Consider the following 11,037-nt stretch of genomic DNA (forward strand, 5'->3'; position numbering starts at 1 on the left):
CACGGCGTCTTTTATTCGTTCCACTGGGGTTTAGCAGGTGTGTTTATAAAGAGACGAAAAATGTTTGAGGACTATCCCCCACGTTGTAGTTGAGATGGTATAACCCAGGGGTGTCAAACTCATTTCACATTGTGGGCCACATACGGAGTCAGTAGATGTCAAGTGGGCCGGACCATTAACATGATACCATACTGTGCTATGAATCACCAAAATATCATCTCTTTCCTTTGTTTTGGTCTCAAGAAGCATTGATTGGCGCTTTCATATCATTTGCTGCGTTGGGTCTATCTCGGTGACAGACCGAGACTGCTGTTTTCTTCTCCGATCAAAACAATGTTGTCTTCTACTGTGATCAAAACAATGTGCCCCCCTAGCGGATAATCCACGAATTGCATTTTATTTAAAATATTCATTCTGTGTCTTGAATGCATTTTTTTTTCCCACTTTTAAATCATCCCGCGGGCCGGATCAAACCTCCTTGGGGGCCGGTTCCGGCCCGCGGGCCGTATGTTTGACACCCCTGGTATAACCCAAGAGGCAAAATGACGCTTGCTACTGTTGTTGCGAGTTGCCATTCGTTCTACTAAACCATTAGTCAAACGCCATCATGTCTTCTGTCGTTATTACATAAACAAAAATCTCTTTACTGTTACTCGTGTTAGTGCCTCAATATGGCTACGCTCGTGAAAGCAATACAACGAACTCAAACGCGTCTTCGTTCAATGTTGTCAACTAATATCCGGATTAATTTTATGCAAATTTTCCTCAATTCTCCGGAGAAATTTTCATAGAAATTTGAAAAACCCGGAATTCCGGGAAAATCCAGAGGACTTTCATCTCTGTAACTTGTTGTTGCTCAGTCAATTTTTGTTATGAGCAAAAACTTAACTTGCCCCGTGAAATTTAAAACACACTGCCAGTCGATGGCAGGGCAGGAACCAATTTCACAACATTCAACCACTACAAGTTCACATGGTTACCTAGCAGTGAACCTACAGCGATAAAGGCTGGGTTAAGCTGATTCATCAGCCGAAGATAACTCTTCTGAAGTGAGTAGAAAAATAGTCTGTTTTTTTTTCTTTTTCAAGGGCGGGTGGGGAAGACATGATCACATTGCAACACAGTCCAGAAATATAATGGAGATGATTTTTTTCCCTGATTGTTGTCTGTTTTAAAATGCTACAGGACAAAGTATTAAAACAGTCAAATGTTTTAACTGTAACTCCTATCTTTATTGCTGTAAGCATTAATTGACCCAACAAATAAATGTGGGTCTTTTTTTTTATTTAATTGATCATGTGATTAATCGCTTATTGGAATTTTATTGGGCTAAATATTGCAGTCAGCATTGTCCTTGGGGAAAAAAAAGTGCATTGGTAGGTCCCTAGTGTTTATGTGCTTGCATTTTCCATTTTTTTGTGCACGTATGTTGCTAAAACCAAAGAGAAAAAAAAATGATCCAAAGGAAGGAAGTGAAGAAAAGGTGGATGATGTCCATTCAATTAAAGTTTGAAATCATAGAAAATCAGGGGTGAGATACGCGTGAAGCAGGCTTGGCAAAGCAGTCTGAGAACAGTACTTTGTCAAAACAACAACAACAAAAGTCTAAAATAGAAATGAACTTTCTGTCTTTGGCCTTATCTATAGTCTTAATAACGTAACTCCTGGATTCCTTTTCAAAATCCAACATGGCCCTGGCGCACAACTGGCAACAGACATGAGGCCAACACGGACATCACCTGCTCCTGCGTGGAGATGTAGTCATCGATGAAGGGCACGCCCTCGTTGGGCCCCTGACCCCGCACGCAGGTGATCCTGGCCACGGACATCTGACTGGGCTTGATGGTCGACTTGGTGCCGTCACTGCGCAGCTCCGCCTCTTCCTGTGTGCGCACACGTCATTGCGATCGACGGCGGCGTTACCTTGAGAAAGGCGGGATAGCGAGAGCCGCCTACCTGGTTGAGTGTAACAAACTCTGCATCCAGCCCCACCAGATCGCCTGCCTGCGGCATCTCGCCGACCATGAGCGGGATGAAAGTGGCGTGACTCTTCCTCTGTTTGCGAGCCAGCGAGGCCTCCGTCAGCAGAACGCTGGCATCAATGGGCTTTTGAACTGAAGACACACGCAAAGCGGGAGGTGCCACATCAAGACTTTCTCACGTATGCGTGCGTGCGTGCATGACACACAAGGGAAACTCACTGCGAAGGTCGTATTTGGTGTGGTAGTTCCTCTTGGCGTAGTAGAGGACGGCGGGCACTTTCCAGCTCATGTCGAACTGGGCAGCTTCGGTCTACGGTGAAGCATTGGTTGAAAACACAAATTGATGAACTGTCACACACACTCCTCAAGACTCAATGTCTGGATGACTTTTTTCAAACAATGAGTGACAATGATAGAAAGGAAAAAAAAAAGCCTGAGCGCAGACTTCGCTTTGGACGGCTCCGGCTGGTAATTTATCCTGTCTACCGTTTTGATCACGACAACTGCGACAGCAAGATGAGATAGAAGTTGAACCAAGCTGTGCTTGTACCTCCAGCAACTTCTGGAAAATGGGTGAATTCGGAGAAGGCAGGACTCCGCACGACAGCAGAGGTGATATACATGGAGCAAAGCCCACCTAGTCATGGTGCCCCATTCACAAATTTACTTTTGGGCTATGGAACCTATCCCAGGCTATTCTTTAAAGAGAGTACCAAAAAATGCTTATTTGAGTAGTTTTGTGCTCTTTCTGTAATGCCGTGGGATGCCACGAGATGCTGCCAAAGTCCTAACCAACAGCTAAGTAGTAATTGGTGTCAGAGATGTATTGTTGAAGTGATACAAACATTGTCAAGTGTTTATTGAAACATAAAAGCACAGTGTTTATGGCCTGCCACATACCAGCTGACAGCAGTGCATGACACTAAAAAGTTGCGGTGTGCAGGCTTCTGCTACTAATTTTGCTGCGCTGTGAAATTGGAATCGCAGGTTTGCAGCGTCACATCATCGTCCTATAACAGCCAATCAAAAATGCCACGACTGCTCACATGGGCCTTCACAGCAAAAATTCTTTCTGGGGACCAAGCGAGACCCATATACAAAACTTCACCCGGTATTTTCTATAGTAATTATCCAGAGTAGCTGTGGCTAAAAGTGAAGTGTGGGGAGTCTGGGTCAGTGAAATGCATATGTATAGCCAATGAAAGGGGTAATTGTTGCCAACTGCCTCTCAAATATCCTCACTGTCCTGTTTCTGTTTTTGTAAGACAACAATATCGCAACAGCAGCCAGGGCAATCCTGGGCATTTTCTTCCCCCAACAATCGCCTTGTATTTGTGCTGAAAAAAAAAACAAACTGGCGGGGTAAATTGCCAGTTGCTGACGAATTGTCCTAATATGCAATTGTCTAGTTCAGTCTTAGGCAGCGTCACTCAGTAGTCGGCCAGCCTTAAGGGCCGTTCACTCCACTTTAATGTTCACGTTGTCTGTAAAGAAATAAGAAATTCTATTCTTTCTATGGAAGTTAATACAGTTGAAGCTAGGGGGGTATGTGAGGAGCGGGGGATTCTGAAATCATGTCTTTGCTTTCAGGAAGAATTAAGTGAGAAAAAAAAAAATCTAAAAAAAATATATAAATAATTTTGAAACATAACACTGTCATCTTTTTAGAAAGGGGAAGAAAAGATTTTTGTAGTCGTAAAGCTGTTTTGTTTTTGTATTAAAAATAATCAAATAAATCACAAATCTGGTCTTTTACTTTCAGGCCATAACACCCAGCCCTATTTTGTATTGTATCCAGGTGTTTGTTTATGCGCCGTGGCCCTTGTCAACCAAACAAATAGAGTGACCTTTTTACCTTGTCAATGGGCTCGATGAGGAAATCGTTGAAAAGATACCACTGCTGGTGTGTGACTCCCTGAAACAAAACATTGCTGGTGCGGTTACACTAAAAGGGAAGGAGCAAGGTATCAAGCCTCGCCCTGTCTGACCTGGCTCGACTGACCTCTTTTCTCTGGTGATACGTTTCTCCCACTTTGATGTGTGCCACTAAGTTTCCCCCCGTGCGAGCGTCAAGGACATGAGGCACGGTTACCACCAAGTCGTAGAGGGCCGCGCCGTCCGCCTCCTCGTCGCCACTCAGCTAGGGGCAACGCAAAGACGGTGAGCGGCCGAAACAAAGCCGCCCTTCTTGTCACCCTTCTGGCTCACCTCCTCTCCTTCTGGCCAGCTGCTGATCTGTAGCCCCTGGCTCTTGTTGATGGCCATCTTCAACGTGAGCGGGATCCACAGGTGCCTCAGGTCCTCCAAGCGGCTGAAGGCCTCCATGCCGCAAACGTCCTCGCTACTGGAAAAGGTCAAGCGGCGCTCAGACCAAAGGTGATGGGAATCGAGGAGTAAAGGAGGGAGGGAGTCTTACTCTAGGCACCACTCAGTGGGCATGCGCGGGGCGTCTTTCGGCACTGCCGGCTCCGATTTCCCTTTTTGCCTAGCTTTAGTGAAGGCGTACTGTGTAGAGAGCCACAACAAAACTGGCTATTAAACACACAAAGAATTTGTTGTCACTTGAGTTGTGACGTGTTTGACACCAGACACGAAGGAAAACGTGGAGCTTAAAAATAGCCTCAGAAAACAAACTTATTTTTAAACCTCAGTAAACTATGACCACACGTTCGAAGGGACTTTCGCAGCATTTTACATTAGGGAGGAAGAAAAGGACACTTGCATTTCGACAAATGAATCGAGCCGAGTTCAAGATCACAACTGCACAAAAAACAGTCACAAAATTTCACGAGTCGCTTGACGACATTTTGTCGTTAGAGATGCAAGTCAACTTTTAGAGATTTTTTTTTTTTTTGCGCCGATTCCAAATTTGCCCTTGGTTTTTCCTCAAGCACATCAGGTGTTCATAAAGTAATACGTCATATATTTTCTAATTTGGATGAGTGAAGAAACAGGTGGAATGTTTTTCATCATTGCTATAAATTACAATACATGGTGAAATCCATATAGCTTTTGTTGGTCAAACTTAAAAAAAAAAATAAAAAAAAATGAAAACCTCAAAAACGTGCTGGAAAGGGAAAAAAAAGACATTTTTGAAACTACATGAAGCCATCTCTGATTAGCAGGTGCTGTTGACCAGTGCAAGTCCTCAGTTTACAGAAGAGTTCGCTCCTACAAATTTACCAAGTTGGAAGGTGTCGGATTATAGCACTGACCCATGCGAACGCAATAGTCAAGCAGTTACAGTACATTTAGTATTTGTATGACAAACCATGAATATCAAACCATCAAATGAAAAAAAAGTCAGTCACATGTCGGTGATGTCATGAACCAAGGAGGAATCTCTGTCATTTTGTACTCCCGGTCCTCCAGCCTAGCAGGTGCCCTGCTGGTTGCCACGGCAGTCTGGTTGCCAATCACTGCCTCACAATTTTGGTTCCCTCATTTGTTGAGCATATCAGATCATGAAAATACCTCTGCCTGGACTTTCCAGAATTCCGCTTCTTTAGCGCTGTTCACCTCACAGTTTATCACCAAAACATCAGGGAGACACCGAATGTTGCGTGTCTGGACCTGCGGAGGTACGCACGCATGCACGCACCAAGAGTGTCAGCGCAGCATGAGCTCATCAACGTGGAGCCGCGTGGACCGAGGTGGAACCCTTACCGTGGGCTGATACTTCTCACAGTTTTCACACCACGCCTGTGTATTCTGCTCCAAGCAGATGCTCTTCTTCAGAATCTCGGCAAATTCGTACTCCTTTATCGTTTTCTCTGGAAAGTCAAATGAGCAGCAGAAAGTGACCAATTCCTCCAAAAACAAAAGACGCTCATGCACTTGCCTCAACATTTGGATTGAGCACCTCTGCTCAAAGTTTACAGCAGAAATAAAGGTAAACCAAATAGAATTACATGTGTAATTTAACCAAACCACGTTAAAGTTGCATCATAAAAGTTCACTAGTATAATGCTAACACACAATGCAAAATGGGTTAACAAACTTAGCATTGATGTGGTGGTAATTCTAAACCTAATAACTTCGATTTGAACACAAGCAGCAGCAACACATTCAGACAGAGAATCAAAATATTCGAAAAAAAAAAAAAAAAAACTTCTAACACTCTTGCAGCTTTGCTGAGGAGGACTTCTGTTTCATAATCAAATCTGTCTGGAATAAAATGTATTATTATTATTATTATTATTATTATACTGTCCCCGAGTGGCAAAGGAAGGAGCCGCACAATGTCCGCTAAATTGTCACGATGCACAAACTTTTTCAGTCTTTATATACTATTATTGTTGCATGTTTTTAAAAAGTGCAAAACTGTCGGGCAGTGGTTCTCAAAGTGTGGAACTGCACTGGTGGTACTCTCTCTGGCTCACTCTCGTGGAACTTGACAAAAATCAGTAACCAGCTTCAGAAAACAGCTTGAGCTGTGATTGGTCATTAGCAGCCCTGAGCAACTGTGATGCCATTTCCTGTTGACAGCAAGTGGCAAAATGGCCGCCCCCTGAGATGGACAAACGGGTGGATTTTACTGCTTCACTCGTATTCCACAAGCGCAATATTCATCAGAATGCTGTGTGTGGACTAGAAGGGGCGTAGACAACATATTTTCAAGAACGTTTTGGTGTTGACTTCCCGTTCAGCTGCAGTGTTCCGAGATTTAGGCGCAGTGTTCAAACTGCATAATGTTACAGTGATTTGCACGAGAATTATTGTCATGGACACTTTCACCTACTGCATTTGATTGTTGATCATTACGGTAGTATTGGTGACAAAAGCTTTGAGAACGACTGCTTTTGTTCTGAAACAAAACATTTTGCTGGTGTTCTTTGGGGCAAAGGAGCTATTTCATGAGCTTTCCACTTAATTGAATGGAAAAAGAGGATTTGAGAAAGCATGGAACACATTCAACATGTAAGTTTCGGCTTCACGGTGGTGTGCATTTGCAAAGTATTTACAGCGCTTCCACATTTTGCTATGTTACAGTCTTGTGGAGAAAAAAAAAAATGGAAGAAATTCTTTTTCACACCACCCATAATGACAATGTGAACAAAGTTTGGGGGATAAATGTTTGCAAATGTATTACAGAGGCAAAATACTACATATACAGTGTTCAATATGTAAGTACTGACAGCCTTAGCTGCACTGCGGCATGCTTGACTGTCAGGATGGCAATGGTCAGGCGATGACCGGCGCCCGGTTTCCTGCAAACACGACGCCTGGCATGCACACCAAAGACTTTAATCTTTGTCTCACTAGACCAGAGAATTTTTGTGTTCAGGGTCTGAGAGTTGTTCAGGCGCTTTCTGGCAAACTCTAGGCGAGCTGCCATGTGCCTTTTACGGCGGGGGGACTTGCGTGTGGCCTCGCTAGCATACAGGCCTGATTGATGAAGTGCTGCAGAGATGGTCATCCTACTCCTGTCTCCACAGAGGACGGCTGGAGCTCTGACAGAGTGATTGTCGAGTTGTTGGTCATTTTCTCCCCTGACTGCTTTGTTACGACAGGCAGCCAGCTCTAGGAAGTGTACTGTGCGTGGGAACTTCCAGTGACGGATGATGGAGGCCCCTGTGCCCAATGGACGTTTCAAAGCAGCAAAAATGTTTCTGTAGCCTTGGCCAGATTTGTGCCTCCAGACAACCCTGTCTGGGAGGTCTTCAGACACTTCATACTTGGTTTGTGCTCTGACATAAATACTGTTACCTGTGGGTCCTTCTATCGACAGGTGTGTATGACTTTTGAAATTATGACCTCTCAACCGAATTGACCAAAGGTGGAGTCCAATTAAGATGCAGGAAACACTCAGTGGAAACATGATGCGCTCGGCCAAGCTCAAGTACAAGATTGGTGGCGAGGTTGTGAATACTTTTGAACACTTTGTAAATAAATTTGCAAACATTTCAAAAACACACTTTTCACATTTTCATGACGGGGTGTTCTGCGCACTATTTTGAGGGGGAAAAAATGAATGTATTCTCTTTTGAAATGAAGCTGTAACATAACCAAATGTGTGAAGAGTGAATCGCTATGACATCTTTGGTAGCTGCCCTGACCTTCTGCCTTCTGCCCAGATTTGTTCTTGGTTTTGCTGTTCGGTGCTTTCTACCGTCTTTACCGATTTGTTGCTTTACTGTTGTATATGTTAGTTGCTCCATGTACAGCACTTTGTATGCAGTGATGGCTGTTTGAAAGTGCTATATAAATACAGTTGAGTTGAGTTGAGTTGACGGTGACGCTGGCCAGAAAGTGGGAGGGCTCGCTGGACTCACCTTGAGAGTTGTGCTCGGGGTAGTGCATTGTGAAGAGCAAGGTGAGAGAGGAGCGTACGGTCTCTTTCCCGCAGCGACACAGGCTGCTGTTCTCCACCTCGCATCCAAACAGCCTCCCGATGGCAGACTCACCAGACGAGCCCAGAGAGCTGTCAACACAACAATCTGTTTTGGGTTTCCTTCCTCACTTGAGCATCTATTAAGGCTCAACTATTTAGGTAAAGAATCAAACTGAGGTTTCCCCCTCACTATTGCAATTTCACATTTCTATTGACAGTTTATGCTTTCATCCTGCAGACAATTATTTGGAAAAAACGTCAACTATAGAAGTCTCATTTCGTATCAAATGCCATTTTGCATTTTCGATGGTGCTTGTCCGCCCACATGAATGGGGACAGGGGTGTGCCGGATCCGAGCCCAGCTAACTTTGGGCAAGAGGCGGTGCAGTACATCATGGACTGCTCAACAGCCAGTTGCATGTTGCAGTTTCATGTGTTCAGGAATTTATTCCTCACTGTGATTTTCTAGCCCCTCTCTGTTCGTTGGATCTGTTCAAACACTTGAAAGAAACAATGTAGTATGCTGTTGAAGGTATTTCCTGCTTACTGTGATTACCATCACCTTTAGTGCCCCTTGACCCCCACCACTTTTAGGACCCCTCCAGAGGACACGTTTAACATCAAAAGAGGGACAGTTATTTCACGTATCTGTGTTGCTGCCATCACATCAAAGCTCAGACCGAAGACAATGGTGGGTAGTGGTGGTCTGGTCTCACCTCACCACTCCCAACTTTTTACAGCCACACCAGGTCAGATGACATGTTAATATCTTTGTTTCGGGGATTCGCATGGAGGTGTAACTCCCCGCCTCTCATTATTATATTGTCTATATATTCTCATGACTGCATCTTTTCTGGGCTTCCTGACAAAATCTGAAACTCTCAGGAGCCCGAATCGATTCGTAAACTGCAGAAAAGAAAAATAAAACCTTCGAAGGTACTGTTCATCGTTTCCAGCCTGTATTTGGATAACCAACATCCTCATCATCAGAAATTAACGAACATGCGGATGAAGAGAAAGGCCGACACTCTCCCCCAACACATGCCACTGTATGAGACAGTAAACCAGTGTGTTCAATGGCCACATAGGATTTTAAAGCTGGACAGACGGAGCGGAACATGGAAGTTGCCACCGTACATTTTCAACCTCTGTAGTACACAAACAACAATAATGGAGGGCTTGCAGTATTTCATGTTGCCGGGAGAAAAGGTTCATCCCTTTCCATTATGTTGTCGGTGTTGCACCGCACCGTCGAGAATGCTTCATAGCAGCTTTTAGGTATAGCGCATTACTTAGATTAGCAGTCCACAAGGGAAGGATGCCAACACGTGGCCACTAATAACTTGGGCCTCATTTGGACTGATGGGTTGCCTCTGACCTGCTGCTGGCTCCCCTGTAGGCCTGTGGCCCTTCCTGCTCTTGAGTCTCCTGGTGCAGTTGTGTGAGAATGAAGCGGTTCCAGCTTTGGATGAGGCGCCCGAGCCTGGCCTTCCCTGTTTGCTCATCGGAGTCTGCCAAGATCAGCCCCAGCGCCGACGCTTCGGGGATGGTGCGAAATGCCCGCAGGAAATTACTTGCCTTGATGAGAGAAGACAGAAGAAGAGCATACTGTCAAGGAGCCGGCCGGCGTTTGCCAGCCTTAAATGAGCTAATGCTCATATGGCGGCTCAGCTCCTCTCTCAGCTTTCCTAGTGCGGCAGTACAATAAGCGCAGAGGCTAAAGACTAGACGCCTGGAAATATTGTGATAGGGTCGTCTACATGTTTGCGGCACTGTTTGTGTTCATACACCCGTCGCTTCCAGGGTTAAAAACACCACAAATTCTAATCTTTGGCTCGTGTGCAAACCATTTTTCCCTTTGTATGTATGTTAGCATTCGGCTGGTGGCGGTTATGTGGTTGCTTTAGATCCACGTGTAATTCTCCCCTTGGTTTCCATTTAGTTTGACAATAATCATCTTGAAGGTTCTTTTTTGAAGACTTTTACTGATTGGAAGTTGCCAAGCGCGACAATACGGAACAAAACTCCGGCTTGACTGACCTGACATGGATCTCCTCGTGACAAATCCAACATGTGGAAAAGGAAGCCCAGCTCACAGGCCAAACAAAACTCCTTCTGACACAAATGATTCTGTACCAGACAGCGAATTGGCTCCAGGAAATACAATACCTAAAGTGCCAACACAAACAATCAAATGTTGACGATTCCAAAAACAAAACCAAACACGGGCCTCATGAAATCGATCTGTCACCTGGATCATGCAGTTGCAGTAGGCATTGGGGATGTGAGGCTCCAGGCCGGCAAACAAGGTTTTGTTGTAATGTTTAAAGTCAAAGTCCTCCAGTCCCAGTTTGGAGTATTTAATGGTCACCTATTCAGGCATGACGTCACCGTCATCGTCACACATGAGGTGTAAGATGCAATGCCTTCACACACACACACTCACACACACAATTCAAACCTTTCTATATTTTTTGGGCACCATGTAGAGGTGGGGCTCTTCATCACGTCCAATTGGTGATTCTGGAACTTGGTTGTAACTGTCGTAATCCTGCTCCACATCTTTCAGTTTGTAGGGAACCTGAAGAAGGGAAGTAAAGACATGAAAGTGTCAACATGGCTGGTATCCACATCGGGTTTACACAGACACACACACAGACACACACAGACACACACAGACACACACACAGACACACACACACACACACACACACACACACA

The 11,037-nt window shown here is 44.7% G+C and overlaps 1 protein-coding gene across 1 annotated transcript in view; it reads right to left on the bottom strand.

Annotated features, from left to right (window-relative positions):
• Positions 1–11,037, bottom strand: part of pan2 (poly(A) specific ribonuclease subunit PAN2) — a 21,492-nt gene that overhangs the window by 3,609 nt on the left and 6,846 nt on the right. The window contains exons 9-22 of the mRNA XM_019865164.1: positions 10,778–10,897; positions 10,568–10,687; positions 10,357–10,485; positions 9,695–9,894; positions 8,258–8,406; positions 5,649–5,755; positions 5,457–5,555; positions 4,399–4,487; positions 4,191–4,326; positions 3,985–4,122; positions 3,838–3,897; positions 2,202–2,292; positions 1,957–2,114; positions 1,740–1,883 (exon numbers count right to left, since the gene is read on the bottom strand). Coding sequence (XP_019720723.1) covers positions 1,740–1,883; positions 1,957–2,114; positions 2,202–2,292; positions 3,838–3,897; positions 3,985–4,122; positions 4,191–4,326; positions 4,399–4,487; positions 5,457–5,555; positions 5,649–5,755; positions 8,258–8,406; positions 9,695–9,894; positions 10,357–10,485; positions 10,568–10,687; positions 10,778–10,897 — 1,740 coding nt within the window. The remainder of the gene's footprint in view (positions 1–1,739; positions 1,884–1,956; positions 2,115–2,201; positions 2,293–3,837; positions 3,898–3,984; positions 4,123–4,190; positions 4,327–4,398; positions 4,488–5,456; positions 5,556–5,648; positions 5,756–8,257; positions 8,407–9,694; positions 9,895–10,356; positions 10,486–10,567; positions 10,688–10,777; positions 10,898–11,037) is intronic.

The sequence above is a fragment of the Hippocampus comes genome, unplaced genomic scaffold (genome assembly GCF_001891065.2).
Source record: "Hippocampus comes isolate QL1 unplaced genomic scaffold, H_comes_QL1_v1.1 scaffold124, whole genome shotgun sequence".
Classification (NCBI taxonomy): domain Eukaryota; kingdom Metazoa; phylum Chordata; class Actinopteri; order Syngnathiformes; family Syngnathidae; genus Hippocampus; species Hippocampus comes.